The sequence below is a fragment of the Petaurus breviceps genome, unplaced genomic scaffold, assembly GCF_028583685.1.
Source record: "Petaurus breviceps papuanus isolate PSGF00001 unplaced genomic scaffold, PetGlider_PUasm1.0 91023, whole genome shotgun sequence".
Taxonomy (NCBI): Eukaryota; Metazoa; Chordata; class Mammalia; order Diprotodontia; family Petauridae; genus Petaurus; species Petaurus breviceps.
The window spans coordinates 6,860,283-6,878,556 of record NW_027187398.1 but is presented as its reverse complement, the minus strand read 5'-3'; the positions used below and the strand labels follow the sequence as shown (position 1 = coordinate 6,878,556).

General features: G+C 44.5%; 2 protein-coding genes and 1 pseudogene across 5 annotated transcripts; 1 reads left to right on the top strand and 2 right to left on the bottom strand.

Annotated features, from left to right (window-relative positions):
• Positions 1-1,446: 1,446 nt before the first annotated feature.
• JTB (jumping translocation breakpoint) lies at positions 1,447-3,367 on the top strand. 2 transcript variants are annotated; one of them, XM_069078198.1, is made up of 6 exons: positions 1,447-1,649; positions 1,832-1,969; positions 2,096-2,130; positions 2,399-2,484; positions 2,717-2,796; positions 2,986-3,367. In XM_069078198.1, exons 2-6 carry the CDS (start codon positions 1,842-1,844, stop codon positions 3,161-3,163), a joined length of 507 nt encoding a protein of 168 aa, XP_068934299.1. In that variant the 5' UTR covers positions 1,447-1,649; positions 1,832-1,841; the 3' UTR covers positions 3,164-3,367. The 2 variants fall into 2 exon arrangements, with proteins under 2 accessions (XP_068934299.1, XP_068934300.1); XM_069078199.1 differs by having other exon boundaries at positions 1,452-1,969; positions 3,007-3,367.
• CREB3L4 (cAMP responsive element binding protein 3 like 4) lies at positions 3,363-11,162 on the bottom strand. Of its 3 annotated transcripts, XM_069078195.1 has the most exons (10): positions 10,461-11,160; positions 10,160-10,333; positions 9,636-9,885; positions 8,899-9,017; positions 6,446-6,538; positions 6,135-6,241; positions 4,550-4,618; positions 4,372-4,456; positions 4,164-4,260; positions 3,363-4,044 (listed from the first exon to the last, which is right to left on the bottom strand). In XM_069078195.1, exons 1-10 carry the CDS (start codon positions 10,488-10,490, stop codon positions 3,869-3,871), a joined length of 1,200 nt encoding a protein of 399 aa, XP_068934296.1. In that variant the 5' UTR covers positions 10,491-11,160; the 3' UTR covers positions 3,363-3,868. The 3 variants fall into 3 exon arrangements, with proteins under 3 accessions (XP_068934296.1, XP_068934297.1, XP_068934298.1); XM_069078196.1 differs by lacking the exon at positions 4,550-4,618 and having other exon boundaries at positions 10,461-11,162; XM_069078197.1 differs by lacking the exon at positions 10,160-10,333 and having other exon boundaries at positions 10,461-11,162.
• A 2,880-nt stretch (positions 11,163-14,042) lies between these two features.
• On the bottom strand, positions 14,043-15,065 carry LOC138153657 (peroxisome biogenesis factor 2-like; annotated as a pseudogene).
• Positions 15,066-18,274: the final 3,209 nt, after the last annotated feature.

The window sequence follows — 18,274 nt, the reverse complement described above, 5'->3', positions numbered from 1 at the left end:
AATGTTTGCCTTTCCTTCTTTTAATAGCCAAAGAAGGACGATTTGTTGTGCACCTGGGTTACACCCTTGCACTTGTTCATTTAAAGAGAAACTAGGGAGCTACAGGATGTGAGTACAAGAGCCAGTCAGAGAAATCAGAGTTGAGGCCATAGAGAAAAGGGCAGTAACAGAGAGGAGAAAAAGGGGCAAAGAGGAGGGGCTACACTCTGGATTCCTCTCTGGAGAGGAAGACTGAGTATTTGTGAGGGCTCTCTAGGGAACTGAATAGCCTTTAGAGAGCAGCATAGGGGAGTTTGGGGACCAAGAAGGAGCCGCAAGGGACATAGAGTAACAAGGCTGGATTCTAACCTCTGTGCTGAGTTATGTGGACAATGCAGGTCAGCAGAAATTCCAAGTACTTGTCCCTTCTTTGGGTGATTGGGACAGAGGGAATTCAACATTTATCTGGTCTTCTAAATCTAGAGGATTATATTGACCCTTGGGGGGAAAGGAGACTTATAAAAGATGGAAGGAGAGTTGTTTTGACTTTATGAGTTTGGTGCAATCCCGTCACCATCTTTTATTGGGTTAAACAAAATTTGTGTTGTATCTGATGTTTTATTAGCCTGTCTTATGTGAATGCAGAGGGCTCGTACTCTTTTTCCAAATGGTTCTAGACGTGCTAAATATTCCCAATGATGCTGTTTGGTGGGAAGGGAAAGGGAAGTGAATTTATTGTGCCTACTATATGCCAGGCACTGTGCTAATTGTTTTATAAATATTATTTCATTTGACCCTCACAACAACCCTGGGAGGAAGGTGCCATTATTATCCCATTTTACATTTGAGGAAAGTGAGCAAGACAAGTGACTTGCCTAGGGTCATACAGTTAGTGTCTGCTGCAGGATTTGACCTCGTCTTCCTGATTTCAGGTCCAGAGCTAAGGAAATGTGCCCCATCCCCCAAATCTCAGTAAAAACCCCAATATTAAGCCTAATCTGTAAACCCCTCAAATTTTGGATTTGGGTCATAAATTATGAGTGGAATTAACTCATGCAGCAGAAATACCAAAAGCATTTGTTTGGATTATGAATCTAACATATAAGTGGGTGAACTGGAGTCTAAACGAAGAGAAAACAAGGTACTGTAATAAACCTCCGTCTTCCTCCCTACCCGTCCCACAAAAAAAAGTGGTACCAGCTAGGAAACAGAAGAGTGGCTACGCGCCAGGGCTCTATACATCAAAGCTGACCCACCTGAGAACTACAATTCCCAGAAGGCAGTGCTCCCCCCCCCCCATCCGGAAAGAACTACAGGTACCATAATGCTACGCGCGTAGGCTGGCTGAGAGAGTTAGGGATAGGCCCGTAGACCAGGAAGGGAAGTAGGGGAGGAAACAACCACTGCCTTTTGCTGGCATAGCCCACTGCCGGGACTCATCTTTTCAGTCTGTGGGGCTAGGTGGGGAGGGGAAAGGGGCGTGTCCCAGAGTCTCTCGCGCGACGACATGTCGGTGCCGGGAGCGGAAGCCCAAATGAGAGTCTGTCTCGTTCCTGAGTCGCGTCTGCTCAGCGGGATTTTCCTACCTAAGCCCTCCCAGACGGGCGTGGGCAGTATATACTTGGACTAGGGAAAAAATACTTGCTGACTGATCTAAGCCACCTCGATAGGCACGCCCCCATTGCGATCGCGCGGGCAGTCGCGACAGTACCCCTTTCCTTCACCCCCCCTTCGCGGGGACTGCTGGGAGTGCTGCGGGCCCGATTCTCTGCCCAGTGGCGGAGGGGCTGGGCTGAGGTGGGCGAGCGCCTCCCGCCTGTCGGTCCGGCCCCAGACGTCTTTGTCCCGGCAGGTGCGGCGCCATGCGGCCCTTGCACCCGATGCATCGGGAGACGTATTGGATCGATGTCCCGGAGACGCCGCCCTGCCACCCGCGGAGCCTCCTTGTCTTCTTCGGCTGGGTGCTCTTCGCCTTTTTCTTGGAGCTTGGGTGAGCGGGAGGGGGAGGGGGCGCAGGGGAGCTGGCGCGCGCCCCCGGGGTCAGGGTCAGGCCCCGGGCTGGGGAGCGGCGCGGCTTGGGTGTCTTCCCTCTGACCCGCGCCGCCTCTCTTCGCAGCCTGACCGAGGCCGCCGCCAGGGAGAAGCAGTCGGGTAGGTGAAGGGCCAGGGGTGCTGAGGTGGCCCGTGCCGTCCCTCCCGGGGCAGGGTGGGAGGAAATGGGGTGGTGGGAGCAGGAGGGACGCCCCGGGGGAGGGATGGAGAGGATGGCCCATTTTCCTGAAGAGGGGACGGGGATGGGAAGGGAGCAGAAGCTCAGTCCGGCCTGCTTTTTCATCAGCGATCATGCAGTAGGGGCCTCCTCCATCCCCCACACAACGGGGTGGTCCGGGATGGGTGCTTGGCATTTGTCTCTTTCCAGTAAGCACCTTGGTGTCTATGCCTTGCTGGTTGGTGGAGGACTTTGTGGTGGCTGAGGAGTGTGCCCCTTGTACTACCTTCCAGGCTGTGAGTGTACTGCACCATTTGTATACGCGCACTCTTATCTCTTCCTCCTCTCCTTTCCCCCTCCTTCTTTCCTCTGCCCGACCCCTCCCTCTTTTGGTGGACGAGTCACTCTTCCCTTTCTCTTTCTTGGGTATCTCTGAGCCATAGGACTCAACACCTGTCCCAAAGCCTTATTGGCCCTTTCCCAGCCACATCCTAATTATCCCCTCTATTCCCCATTCCTTCTCCACAGAAGACCACTCCTGAGTGTGGTACCACAGGCTTTGTGGAGAAAATCAGTTGTTCCTCATCTAAGAGAGACGAGTTCAAAAGGTCAGTATACCCTTACCTTTCCTCTGCCAAGGCCAGACACTCCATTGTAGCTGATTTGACACATTGCTCCTCCTCTCCCTGTTCTTCCCCTCACCCCCCTTGTTCCTTTTTTAATGGTTTTATTGGGATGGGAGTCAAACTGAGAGGGGCTTAATCAAATTTTGATGTTTGCACTACTGGCTGTGATAGACTGTTTCCCTGCTGTCTCAGCTGCCGCTCAGCAATGATGGAGCGACACCTGTTTTGGAAGTTTGAGGGGGCTGTGGTGGGAGTGGCTGCAGTCTTTGCCTGCCTTGTGATCCTTCGCCAGAGATCACTGGACCGAAAGGCCCTGGAAAAGGTCCGAAAACAGATTGAGTCCATATAACCCCCCACCCCTGATAACCCAACATCCAAGCCTTTTGCCCCAAGAGGGCCTAGTGGAGAAGGGTAACAGCTGGCCTGATGGGGAGAAGGTTATATGGGGTGATCCTGGCTCCTGGAACCCTATTCCTTCATCTTCTTCCCTTTGCCCTTCACCTTTTGTCTCCTTGATAATGAAAGAGTAAAATAAAAACAACCCCACAACTAATGATAGTTTTATTTGTTTGGGGGGAGGGGGTCAAAACAAAAAAATCGATTGTGGGAAGCAGCTGTCTCCAGTCTCCTCAACTTTGTTTCCTTTCTCCCTCTACCACGGTTGGGGCTTAAGTGAGTCCATCTGAGTACAAACTACTAGGAGATCCATGAAACCAAATAGAGGTTAAGTTTCTAAACCAGATGGAAGTTGTAAGTTTATTTTAAAGCAGCACCCCTCATCTCTCCCCTTCCCCAAATTGCTCCACTTACAGGAGCTCAAACCCTTCACCTTGTTTGTATGTTATTTACATTAGGAGGTTAAATGCTGGCCCCATTAGGGAACTAGGGAAGGGTACTACCTCACTTTCTCTAGAGTAAAGTCTTACTGCAGTCTACTGCCATAGGATTTGAAGATTGGTGAGGTGGGGGAGTGGTTAGGGGATATCTTAATCCCAGGAGCTGAAAGATTTTTGTGGTGGCCTCCCTGACCCTTCACCTTTTTTCCAAATCTGCCTTACATCTCATCAGCATGCTGCACAGGTCTGCCCCTCACCCTGTGGCCTAGCTGCTTCCCACCCTCCTTCAGCACTGCCCCTGAGGAACCATTAACATCCCTGTCTCCAGGCTGCGATACCAGGGTCCTCAGGCTGTCAGGCACATCCCTGTGAGTCAAGATGTTTCTGGAGATAACTGTGAAGAGTGAAGGAAGAGGTTTAGGGTGAGAATATTCCTGGACCCTAACCTGTTGCCTTTTGCTTGGCAAAGATGACCTTTTATCACCCACACTGATAGTTCCCACAACACCTCACCTCCACCAGGCTTGTAAGTGTCAGACCCAGTTGGCTGTTCCCTGGGAAAGGGGCTGAAGCTGGGAAGGACTATGAGGGTTAAGGAAAGTACGAGGATCTAGCAAAAAGGAGAGAAATTTGTTACACACAAATCAGGTATCAAAATGAGGAAATAGAAGGAAGGAAAGGGGGTGACAAATTTAGAAGGAGGTAGGGGAGGGGCCATTACCAGGACACAAGTGCTGGTCTGGGCAGCCTTGTTAGAGGTCTGAGCAATGAGTGCCTGTAGCTGTTGAAGTTGGGCCACTAAGGAGCTAGTAGGGGAGGAAAAAAGAGACTTTGTTTCTGGACCATGGCAGAAATCACCTACATGTCCATGTCCTCTCCACCACCTCTGTTCCACTCACACATTGTGTCTCTCCAGCTCCTGCAGTTTCTTCTGTAGCTGCTGATTCTGCACAGAACAGGCAGCCACCCTGGGGTGAGGGGGGAAAGAGACTTAGGGATGGGGATCACATGGTACCCAAACCAGGCGAGCAAGTCAGTGCACATTTGTTTACCTATGTAATCAGCAAAGCACTTGGAAGTTCTTTCCACTTGCTAGGCATTAAAGATAAAAAAACAAAATTGAAAGAGTCCCTTCCCTCAAGTTTACATTCTATTGGGAGAGAGATCCTATATTAATAAAATAAATAGGTGTTTTTGGAAGGGAGATCACTAGTTGCTGGGGGAGCCAGGAACTGTTAGAAGGTGGTGGTGCTTATGCAGAGTCTTGTAGGAAACTAGGAATTCTAAGAGACTGAGGTAAGGAGAAGAAAGGAGTGTAGGTAATTCTAGGTATAGCAGACAAACCCCAGTCTCTGCCGAGCTCCACTCCTGTCATCACCAAATGCCAACTGGACCTTTCAAACTAAATGTCCCGTGGACATCTCAAACTCAGTTGGTCCAAAACAATTTTTCTCCCAATCCCTCTCTTCTAAATTTCCCTATTTTTGTCAGATTCACCAATATATTTGCAAGGCAGCTTTGTCTACGTGAGATAACAGTGTGCAAGAATGAAAGCTAATTTGTCCTACATGGTGTAGGAAGGGGAATAATACACTGGAAGGCAGAAAAAAATAGGCTAGGGCAAGAATATGAAAGGCTGTAAATGCCAGTGGAGTTGTTTTCAATGGGGGGGGGGGGAAGAATCACTTTCAGCTGTGAGGAGAGTAGATGGAAGTGAGGAGAGACTTGAGGCAAGGACACCAATTAGGAGGCTAGGATAATCAGCCTGGCATGAAGCGGTGGCTGTTCGGGTAGGGAGAAGAGGTTGGATGAGAAATATGTGAAAACAAGGTCTTGCAATTGATTAGATCAAGAAAAGTGAGGAGCCAAGAATGGATAATGCTGAGATTGTAAACCCAGGAGAGCAAAAGAGTGGTTGTGACTGATAGAAATAGGAAAGTTTGGGAGAGGGGTTGGTTTGGGGGAAAAGCTGAAGAGTTCTAGTTCAGGTGTATTGAGTTTTAAATGTTTGTGAGACACCTATTTTAAAATGTCCGGTAGTCAGCTGGTTATATGGGAGTAGAGCTCAGGAGAGAGTGGGACTGAATATATAGATCAGGGAGTCATCTGTATAGAGATGATAAACCCATGGATGTTAATCACCAAGTGAGAGAAATTCTAGGGCTTGGGGCATAGTTAGGAAAAGTGATATGGATGATAAACCAGCAAAGGGAGCTGAGGAGCAGTCAGTTAGACAGGAGGAGGAGAAGGAAGTATAATCATGGGAATCAGAGAAGACACTATCCAAGAGGAGAGAGTGGCCATTGATATCAGATGCTAGAGAGAAGAGATGAAGATTAAGAAGAGACGTTCAGATCTGGCAAATGAGAGATGATTGGTAACTGAAGAGAACAAAGTATGACTTTGCTGCCCATGTGATCTGTACCTTGGAATGGATTGGGAAGGAGGCCAAGACCTCGAATTGGGGTATAATGAAATACATACCTAGTCTCCAGGCCATCTATGTATTCTTTCTTGCGTCTCCGGCTGTCCTGAGCAGACTGCTTGTTTCTGATTTTCCTCCGAACCTTCTTAAGGACTCTTTCCTCTGCCTGGGGACCCAGAAGAACAGGGGCTTAGTGTCGAGCTCTTAGCTCCACAGCTCTTAGTGAAATACCTAATACAAAATAGTGGGACAATAATAGTTGACTTGACATTTTAGTTGAACCCTTACCATTTCCCCACTGTTTCCTGAGGTCCTGGCTCCTCAGGGGACATGATGAGGACCTCACTATTAGTATGTTCAAAGGACTTACTTTGGTGAGGGGTAGGTGGTAGGGCAGAGATACCCCTTCTTGTCCCAATAACCGCTTCTCCTCATCTGTCAGGAACAATCCTGGGCAGTGCAGCTGGTGGACAACAGAAAAGAGAGCCAGGAGAGGAGGAGGAGAATATCCCCTTTAGCATTCAGACCTCTTTACTTGCCCTTTGCCATCTGGAAATTCCAAACCAGAAGTAAGGGAAACAGAATTCAGAGTTCAGTATGCAGGGCTTGGAACAACACGGAACAGGAGGTGGGGTCTTTCTTTTTGCCATTCAGTTCACATAAAAACAAACATTTCAAGTCCTGGGAATTCTCAGTGGACAGTTCCCAAGACATATCTTTCCAACAATTACTCTAGATACTGGGGGAGGAAAAACACCTGAAAGGGGCATAGCTACTGAAGTTATAGGGAAAGGGCATCAGAAAATGGTAACAATTAAGACACCCCAGGAGCACTCCCCTTTCCTCATGAGAAGGCAGAGTGCCTCTTTTAGGGAACTCCTAAGCTAGAGGCCTATTCAAAGGCCTTGAACTTGTAGTAAGGAGAGAACTGGGTTTGAATCCTGGTTCTGGTTTACTAACTATGACTGGGCAAGTTCCTTAACTTTTCTGATATTTAGTTTTCGCATCAACAAATGGGGATGTTTGGGGCAGCTAGGTGGCACCAGCCCTGGAGTCAGGAGGACCTGAGTTCAAGTGTGACCTCAGACACTTAACACTTACTAGCTGTGTCACCCTGGGCAAGTCACTTAACCCCAATTACCCTGCCCTCCCCTCTCCAAAAAAAAATACAAAAAACAAAACAAATGGGGATGTTTGCCTTATTTTACAACATAGCACTGGGACGGACAGACTTACAGATGGTAACAGCTTCCAGGCAGTGGGAGGTGAAGGGTGTTGGGCCCAGGAAAGCTGTATAGTTCTAGTTTCCAGCTGCGGCTATTCCTGGGCCAAAGGCCTCCCTGCCAACTGGGATTTTTAGCACTTCATACCACATCTCATGTGAAAAGACTCTGGAGAAGGTATTAAGGGGATAATGTCTTTTCACCCAAGCGCTTCCGCAGCTATAGGCTGTGGAAGGAGGGCTCTGAGCAGAGGAGAAACCTGAATGCCTCAGTTCTCCTCAGGAAACCTTTGATGGCATCTTCCTGTCCTTGCTGGGATTTTTTCTCCATCTCCCTTTTATCTTGTGATTTGCCTTGGTCCCATTTTGGGGCTATAGTTTAGAATATAGTTCATCATTAGTAATAACAACCAACATTTAAAGGGTACTTTAAGATTTGAAAGCATTTCATGTACATTTTTTCATTCACAACCCCATAAGGTAAGTGCTCTTATTATCCCCATTTTATAGTAGGAAACTGAATCTTAGAAAGGTCAAATGACTTTTCCCTAGGTCACTCAACAAGGGTCTGGGGTAGTATTTGAAGTCAGGTTTTCCTGAATCCAAGATCAGCCCTCTATCTACAATAGTAGAGATTTCTAAAAAGCTTTAAGGTTTAAAAAAGCACTCTCCTCAAAGCAGTACTGTGAAGTAAATAGGGTAAATAACCCCATTTTATTGATAAGAATCATACAATTAATAAGTCAAAATCAGGATTCAAACCCAGTTCTCTCTTGACTACAAGATCAAAGTCCTTTGACAATACCTTTAATTTAGGAGGTCCCTAAAGGAGGCACTATGTCTTCTCAGTGGGAAGGTGGTGTGCTCCTGGGGACTCCCCAGGGCAGTCAGTAACGTGTTCACTGACTCTCTGTGGAACTTTGGGCAAGTCATTTAAACTCTTTCCTTATCTGTAAAATGAGAAATAATTGTATTTGCTCTGCCCATCTCACAGTACTATTGTCGAACTCAAACATTCAAAGCACTTTTGTAACAAAGTACTGTCCATTTATGAAATGTCATTATTGGTCCTATTCCATGTGACTTGTGGAGTGGATCCCAGAGGAGCCACTGGACATTGCCCCCTTTGCCTGAGAATTGCTTTTCTGTGTCAGGGAAAGGAAAGTGGCCTGAGCATTTGTACATAGCCTAAGTGTGCCTGTCCTTTGGGAAGGCAGTAGGATTTTGACTCTTGCTATTTCTGTGGTGTCTACCTGAGGAAGCATTATCATGCCTCTCTCCTTGCCTTCCCTGACCCAATTATGCTAAATCAGTTCTCTGCACAGGTCTGTCTTCTTCTGGAAAGCATGATAGGTTTTCCTGAGCTGACTGGGTAGGAGTTGTATCTCCTAACCTATATCTCACCCCATTTTCTTTCTTGTCTTAAGTCAATCATATCCACTATCTTGCTATTTTTACAGGCAGAGTTGTTCCTTGGTGCACATCCTGAACCCATTGTATCTGTCTTCTACCTCCTGTGTCTCTTCTTTCTGCTGGCACCCAGTGTTTGAATTCTGTATTTGGTATAGGGAGAGAGAAGGAAAACAGCCAAAAGGACTCACCAGTGTCTCAGGAGGAACCAAGACTCCTGTACCTATTCTGGACTCTGGGTTGGCAGGGCTAGTGGGAGGCTCACTGATGATGCAGGCATCAGGGATCAGCAGGGGGGGGCTCCACTGACCTGGGCAGATGGACAGATAGAAGGCTAAGAGATCAGAATTGGCCTGGAGGTTGGAAGCAGATCAGGTGAACTGTCAGAATTAGAGATGGGGACTGGAGACAGTGCAAAGTCAGCACTCTCTGAAATGTTGATCAGAGATGGAGAGGGAAGACCCGAGCTTAGAGACCTAGAAATCTCCTTTGCACCCCCACCCACCAATTAATTAATCAGCAAGTATTCATCAAGTGCCTTCTAAGTATCAGACACTGTGGAAGGTGCTGGGGATAAAAATAGAAAGAATGAAATAGTATCTCTTCAAAGAGCTTACAGTCTGATGGGGGAGCCAATGTGTATGTGAATATATGGCTATGCAATAAATACAATATAGCTAAATATTAATTTATTAAGTAGGGAGAGCAGTAGCCATTGAGGGGATGGAAGAAAAGCTTCTTAATAGGGGGTGCTGCTCAAATTTCATCTTGAAGAAAGAATTCTATGAGGCAAAAGAGAGGAAGGAATGCATTCCAAGGCATGAGATGGTCAGTATAAAGATACTGAGATGAGAGATGAAGTTTGCATTGTACAGGATAGAGGGTTTAAGTTAGGGTTTGAATGGCAGAAAGGGGAGAGAACACTAACCTAGCTGGATAGAGATGAGCCCAGAGTTGGTGTGGTCAGTTTCTCCTTGCAGACCTTCTAGGGCCCCAGTCTCATAGACAACCTCATAGAAGGCAGGAGGACTGAGAGCCATGGAGGCTGGAGGGCTGTCTGGATGACCAGGTTCCTCAGAGATACCACTGTCACTTCCTGGAGAAACTCTGGACTGATAGACCTCATTGGGGTCAATGAGTAGGTTCAGGAAATCATCAGGCTCACTCTCCTGCAGGCCCTGGGACAGTGAAAGGGAGGCATATATATATGGAGAAATAAGAAATCTTTCCAAAGTCTGCCCAGGATACCTAATGCTACAATTTCAGCTGCTTTCTTCTATGGAGGTGGGAAGCAATAGGACATTCCATCCCTGATCTAGAGAACCGACCTACAGGCCATTTTTGAGCCAGGAGCACCATTATTCCTTACCCAGCCTTCTTTTTGGGATGCACCACCAGCCCCCATTTTCTGCTCCCCTTCCCACACTATTTCTGTCCAGCCCTCACACTCACACAGCTGCTGCTCCCACCAGGTTCCCAGCCTTCCAGCCCTGGATCTTGCAGTCCAGTTTGCTCTGGCTCTCGGAATGAGGAGAGCCCTACCAGCTCTGGGAAGGCCCTTATGGTTATGTCTTCTGAAGGTTCCAACAAGATATCCAGCAGTTCTGGGTCACCAAGTTCCATCCTCTTAATGGGGGGCAGTAAGAGGAAGAGTAAGAATCTTCTCTATCCCTTCTCTCCCTCTTTTCCCTCAACCCCTGGCCCTTGGTGATTTCTCCCTTGCACCCAGTCAACTCCTCCCCCTTCTCCTTACCTGTTCACTTCCCTTGGCTTGTTTGCCCATTCAGTGAAGCAGGACCCCTGAGCATTACCTATTCTGTCCTGCCCTCTGGCAGGCCCCAAACACTACACGTTTTCTTTTATCCAGGATCTCACATCCTGGATCTGCCAACACCCAAACTCCGCCCTTCCAGGAGCTTTGGTAAGGGGGTGGTGGCTAGGAAAGAAATGCTCAGGATTGGGACTGGACGTTCAGAGTATAATGCACGTGTATCTTTTATGTCTCCGTTTCCTCTTCTGCCTCACCATTAGGGCCTATCTAGCCTGGGAGGTACATTTGTTTCTGGTGGGGGGCGGGGGCACTCCTGAACCCAGCAGCAGGGAATTCCCTCCCCATCACCGGGAGGGAAGAGTAGGTTTCAGTATCCCTAGGTACTGTGATTAAAGTCCTCAAAAGAGGGGTCTGCAGAATTGGTTGAAACGGGCTTGAAAGTCCATGGGCTTCATGGTACCCCTTACCCTTTTGGCCCTTGCTTTGCACTTTTTAGAGATTCTGCTGTTTAAAACAAACAACAAAATAAGAACCCTAGGATTTTAAGGGACACCTTTTCCAGCCAATTATGTTGCCGTACACTTAACTTTTCCTCACTTTTGTCTCTTCAGGGGGTGACAATAGGTAAACAGCCATGCCCCCAGTTGGTTTTAATGGGCTTCTAGAGGGAGAATTCAGACCGGTGAGGCGGGAACACTTATTTGTCATGAAGGAATTGGGTGCCTTGGATGGAGAGGAGGAGGGGCCAGAGAAGTTGGAATGAAGCCGAGGAAAAGTTCCTGGGTGGGAGGAGAGAAGGAAGAAGAAACTTCCACGTGACCTAGTTTCAGTTATCTCTAGGGCAGAGAAATCACTTCTGGCTTTAGCCACGGGACATGCTTGTAAAGATCAGGCAGAAAGCCATATGCTAACGGCTGGGTCCTTCTCCTGTGGAAACAGTGCATTTTATGCTGCTTAATAAACAACAGCCTTGAAGAAAAACTAGGTTGCTGAGACTAATGGAGGGGAACAGAGGTTTGGGAAATCCAAAATGGTAAATAATTCATTTGTAAATGGTTTGAAGAACATATTTCTTGTTTCATATTTGGTGGCGTTCAGTGCAAGCATAATAATGGATCTTTGCTGAACAAAGATGTAAGTCCTCCCCTGAAAGTGCCTGAGCACACCCTGAGCCAAAAAATAGCCCAGGTGCTTCGGTTCCCCAAGGTCTGTGAAAAGTGGGTGGTGAGTTGGATAAGAGGTAAGCCCTCAGAGAAATTTTATTCGGCCGGGAGAGGGTAGAAGGGTCTAGATCTTAAACTCCATGTCAATTTACGTTTTGAAAATCAGACTCAGGAAGTGCTAGGGAAGCCTTTGGTTTTCTCATCCTCATATGCTGTTCACCTTTAATACTCCAAATCAAGATTTCTCAAAGGATTTTTCAGATTAATGCAAAGCACCAAGCAAAACTGCCATTTCTGAAACCTTCCCTGGAGCCTTGGATGTGGTTAAATGTTTCAGTTTCAAAACTTCTCTTTTGGTAATGATTTTAATAAGTATTTTGTGGCCCATATCCCAAGTTTCATTCCTACCAATGAGGTGGGTCTGAAGAGCTTGGCCACATATCCCCTCTCAAGGTTATAGGGGTACCCTGAGGAATCAAGCGTAATTCTCTAAAGTCATAAGCTTAAGCCCCAGCCCTGTGTCCCCTTTCCAGATTATCAGTTGAGAATCATTTAAGACTTGAGTAGATTTTAGAAAGGACTATTTACCAAGGTAGTACCTTACATTAGTACAAAGCATCTCCCAAAAGGCTGTCACACTACCACAAAAACATACAAGAGTCCAAGAGAAATTGAACTTAAAGAGAACATTTGGCAAAAGATCATTCACAGCTGATGGTTACTGGAGTCTCTCCTTTTTGTGGGATGCCAAAGCCTCTACTTCTCCACCTGCCTCCCCCCATACCACCCCCCTCCCCCAACTGTGGTTCTATCTCAGGGCTGTGCCAGAGAAACAAGAGCCAGTTCCAGCCTCTGGAATTACCCACTTCTCTACAATGCTTCATTTATAGATGATGTCTAGAGTAGGGCTTCTCACCTGGAGTATGGGAACTTTAACAAAAAAAAAATTGTACATTGATTTCAATATAATTAGTTTACTTCATAATCCTATGTATTCTACCAGATTTTAAAACTTTATTCAGAGGTGTCTACAGTCTTCACCAGACTGTCAAAAGAGTTCATACATAGGAGTATTGGTAAATGTTTTAACAACCTAGCTCTCCAAATCAATCCTAATTTGTAGCTCTTGCTGATTCCTGAGGTGTAAATGCTTAGAGTAAAAATTTAGCAATGGGCCCTTGGGAGCTAGTTAGAGCTGGCTCTGGGCACACCTCTGCCATCTTGCCACAAAAATGATTAAGGATCCCTGCCCTAGGGCCTGGCCAGCCAGGAGCAGATTCTCAAGCCTGGTGATTCTAGTTAGATCATGTTATCATTTACTTTAAGAGGAGTAAAATAAGTAATCACATCACCCTTTCAATTTACTAAGGGCCTACAGGGCTAAATTACTTGGTTTTTTTTTTTTTTAAGGCAATCTGGGGTTCCAAGACTTGCCCAGTATCTCTTACCTAGTAAGAGTCTGAGGTCAGATTTGAATTCAAACTGGACTCCTGACTCCAGGGCCAGGGCTCTATTTACCCATCGCCTAGCTGCCCCCAGTTAAATTACTTGTTGAAGATGGTAATTTGTAAGGGGTAGGGAGGAAGGAGATAGTATAGTTTAGATAAGATTTGGGACCTACTCTCAGAATTTACAGTCCAGCTGGGGGAATACTAACAAGTAAAATTCAAAATAATGCCTGCGAGGTGTGAGGTCTGAAGGGGGAAAGATTATTATGGACTTGGGAGGAGAAATAGGAGGAAGCTTTGTGGAGGACATGGTCTTTATTCTGGACTTTAAAAAATGTGGAGTAGGGGGCAACTAGGTGGTTCAGTGAATAGAACACTGGCCCTAAGTTCAAATCCAACCTCTGACACTTAACACTGCCTAGCTGTGTGACCTTGGGGAAGTCACTGAACCCCAATTGCCCTGCCTTCCCCCCTCCAAAAAGAAAATGTGGAGTATTTACATCTCAGGAATCAGCAAGAGCTACAAATCAAAAAATGGGGAAGGCCATCTTATTTATATAGATAGCTTGAGGAAAGGAAAGGTAGGAAAGGGAGGCTGTCAGAGATGATTATAAAGTATATGAGGGGGTAAACACATCAAGCCAGCAAATAAGCAAAGCAAGATAAACTTGTCCATATTTTCCCATAATGCTTCAGAATATAGCTAGCCAGTGTTTTATAGTTATTATTCTTTCACTATTTCATTAACATTGTACCACTCAAGCAGATTCATTCTTTTTTTTTTTAAGTTCAAACTGATATTTTTATTTTTGAGATACAGTAGAATTTACATAATAGATTTGGTATAATGTAGGATTAGTGTCTTAATCATATCTTTAGAGAGATTTGAAATAGTGATTCTGACATGTATTCTTAAGTATTACCTATTTTGCTTAAAGAAGGTGGACTGTTTTCTAAGGAGCATTAATTTCTGACATTTTGACCCCTGACTTCAGTGGCTGCAGACTCTGAACCTCTGTGCCACACTTAGGACAAGTGAAGTACATGTCAAACAAGTAGCTGCTTTTAACACAATAATCACAAAACACATGTACACAACCTATGGTATGAGGCATAGTAGGCCACTCTCCACAAAGGGAACATTCTTTGCCATGGATGGCTAATGTATCATCATTGTTAGGAACACCTGTAATGGGGATACACCAAGCTGACAATTTGGCTTTCAACTTTTGGATATTAATAAGTGGTAACAGAAAGATCAGAAATTCTGCAAAACCATGCCACAATGGTTCCCTGTTCATGTACTCAAAGCCAACTTCTCGAATGTTTTGGGGTTTGCAAAATACAGATCAAATACCTAAGAGACGCTCTGTCAATGTAGCAAACTTTCCTTTTTGTAGGAAAATTAGGAAATTAACCAAACTGTTTAATTTCAAAAGTCCAACAATAAAATTAGTACACTGTTTGATTTTACAGAATGATGCTAAAATGGTGGTTACGGAATAAATCATAATGTCTTTCTTCTAACCACCTTCCTCCAACTGTGCAAATAGCATACCATAACTTTTGATTTTTACTTAGTGATTGGTATTTCTGAGTTTGAGAAAAGTCATTCTTGCAGTGGATATTCATAATTGACTGTCCCACAGTGGCATTCTTGGAGTAAATGGTGAATCTCTGTAAGAAAAGCCACAAAAATGCTTTTACCTCAGGTTCAAACTGGCCTAAGAGCCCTGGCTTAAATCCATGAAAGCAATGAGTAAACTGGGACCAAACTAATTGTTCCAGGGCATCCAGCTGACTTATTCTCAGTGCAGGATTTGGGTGCTCAGTAGTCTTTCCATTGGAAGACATATCTTCTTCCCTGCAGGACTTCACATAATCTGAAGGACAGTGACTCTGGTTTAATTTGTTGTAATAGGGCACTGTATTGGTATTCAGTAGATAAGCATCCACATTGGGTTACATCACTGGAATACCACAGGTTAGATCATCAGAATGATTCTAGAACAGAGGAAGCCAGTCCAAGGGCATAACCACACAGGCCAGAGCTCGGGGACTGGGCCCCCAAATGGGCAACAAGCAGGTTCATTCTTACAGCATGATCAACCCATTTACTTTTCTGATTATAAATGAATGGGGAAAAAAAAGCAGTAAGTGCTTAACAATTATACACATATACATAAATATATATATATTTATATATATACATACACACACACATATATATATATATATATATATATATATATATATATATATACCTAGATATTGTCTAGTACAGTGGTATCAAACTCACATAGAAACAGGGACCACTAAACCTAAATAAAGATTTTTGTGGGTTGCATATTTGTAATGTTAATGGGATATAAGATCTTTCTTGCCCATTAATAGGCCTCAAGTGAAGGCCATTGAGGGAAGCTTGCTTAGGGGAGGCTTGCTAGTAGGAAGGCTTTCACACCTTTTGTTAAATTTCTAATTAGGCACTGAGTCAGGAAGGTCATGATAACCTCTGGCTCTAAAATGGGTATACATACTCTGAGGTTAGCATTTTGCTTTGGGGCCCACTCATTGGAGGAGAGTTCTTGTAATCTGACCAGATGAGACTCTGGGTAGCTGTTAAGGAGCCTCCCTCCCTCTCCCCTCTTTGAAAAACCCAGATGTTGGTGCTGTTGCTTCTCTCTCTGGTAACTGTGTATGTATTGCCTTGGTCAGACAGTTGGATTTGTCTGTTGATCTGTACTAACTTCTCAGTTAGAAGCCCTTTCTGTTGCTCTTTCTTTCTCTACTTGTATTTTCTGTTTGTATTTTCTCTGAAGTTCAGAATGCTGAAAATCAGGGTGCTGATTTTTCCCCAAACTAATGAATGTAATTAAAAAAGATTTTTGACCCCTTGAATAGTTGTCTTTCCTAGTAAAGCAGATCTAAGAAGCTGTGCTAGCAACCATCCTGGGTAGTTGTGTGTGTGGTTGCTGCTACAATATTGCCTTAGAAAAACCATGTTAACACTATCTGGGTTTTATTATATTTTTACTTATTTTGTTAAATATTTTCCATTTACATTTTAATCTGGTTGGGGCTGTACTGGAGAGTATTGTAGGCTGCATCTTTGACATTTCTGGTTTAGGATATGTATATATTACATTATTATACTAGATAACATGTATCTCTCACATGTATAATATTATCATGTCTGATGATTTATAGGAAAATTTGGACACATGCTTTGCTTAATTACTTATTTTGTTGACATATCCCTCCCTCATAAACCATTCAGACAGCTAGATGGCACAGTGAATAGGACCTGCTGGATTTAGAGTGGGGGAGACCTGAGTTCAGATCTAGCCTCAGATTCTTAGGGTTATATGTTGAGAAATAAGGCATAAGAAGACTAGAAAGGTCTAAGACCTCTATTTAAAGAGGGCCCTCCTCGCTATGCTACCGTGTTTCCCCGATAATAAGACACTGTCTTATTAAATTTTTTTGACAGAAAAACACCAAAGGGCTTATTTTCAGGGGAGGGCTTATTTTAATGAACATTGACAGCAATTTTAATAAACAGGTAAATGTGAACAAAAAAACGTTACTTTATTCAATAAGCAAATCACTGGGGAAGAATAGGATGACAAGCTCACTGCTGCAGCTCTGATTGGATGCAGCTCGGAGCGCAGCGTGCATTTCACAGGGGGAGACGGTGCATACAGAGGGTACCATAATGTAGCGTGTAGCGCAGGGGATCACCTTCACTACAGTAGCAATCTCAATAGGGCTTATTTTCGGGGGAGGGCTTATTTTAGAGGAATCTTACACAGTAAGGGGAGGGCTTATTTTTGGGATAGGTCTTATTATCGGGGAAACACGGTATATGGCTACAAATCATAGCACACCACAATCTCTGAAGAATTGCAATGACAAGTAAGGCAAAGAGTAATAGAAAGAGCCATGGTAGGAGTAAGTAGACCGCATCATATTGTCAGTGATGACTTGCATAAGAAATGTGACAATACCAATCATAGCATTTATATAAATATAAATGTAAATATAAATAAATAAATGCCTGGAGGCAATGGCCCTGCCCTCCAGTCATAGGATCCTATCAGAAGGGCCAAGAGAACTAAGTCAGCAGGATTTTTTTTTAAAGGATGTGCCCTGACTCAATTGTCCTCCAAAAGGCAAAAAAATACAAAATAAAATAAAGGATGTGCCCTGTTTGAGGCATCTTGATATTATGGATCAATTGTTCTTGGAGTTATCTGGTTCAAATCAAATTGGGTGCTCCATAAACAACTCAAATGCAACTTCTCTAAAACAGAACTCATATTCCCCTCCTCTCTTCCAAACATTGCTATTACTTTCTTCTTTTTTTAATTTATTTACTTTTAGTTTATAACATTGAATGAGTTCCACAACTTTTTGAGTTCCAAGTTTTCTCCCCTCCTTTCCTCCTCTCTCCCCACCATGGTGACATGCAATCTGATATGGATTCTACATATACCTTCATATTAAATATTAGTCAAGTTGTAAAAAAGAATGCTAACCAATGGAATGAACAACGAGGAAGGAGAAACAAGACAAAACAAAAAAGAGAGAGCAAGTAGTTTGCTTCAAAATGCATTCAGACTCTGTAATTCTTTCTCTGGATGTAGATGGCCCTTTCCACCATGAGTCTTTTGGAGTTGTCTTATAGCCTTGCATTGCTGAAAGGAGCCCAGTCTATCAAAATTAGTCATCACAGATACGATGTGTCTGTAAACCTGTATATTCTCCTAGTTCTGCTCTCCTCACTCAGCATCAGTTTGTATAAGCCTTTCCAGGTTATTATGAAGTCCATCTACTCCTCATTTCTTTTTTTTTTGAAGGGGGAAGGCAGGGCATTTGAGGTTAAGTGACTTGCCCAAGGTCACATGGCTAGTGCTTCTCATCTCTTATACCACAATAGTATTCCATTACATTCATATGCCACAACTTGATTAGCCATTCTCCAGTTGAAGGGCACCCCCTTGATTTACAATTCTTTGCCACCACTTGTATGATCTCTTTGGGATACAGCCCTAGAAGTGGTATTATTGGGTCAAAGGGTATGCACATTTTTATAGCCTTTTGTATATAGTTCCAAATTGCTCTCCAGAATGGTTGGATCATATATCACAACTCCACCAACAATGCATTAGTGTTCCAATTTTCC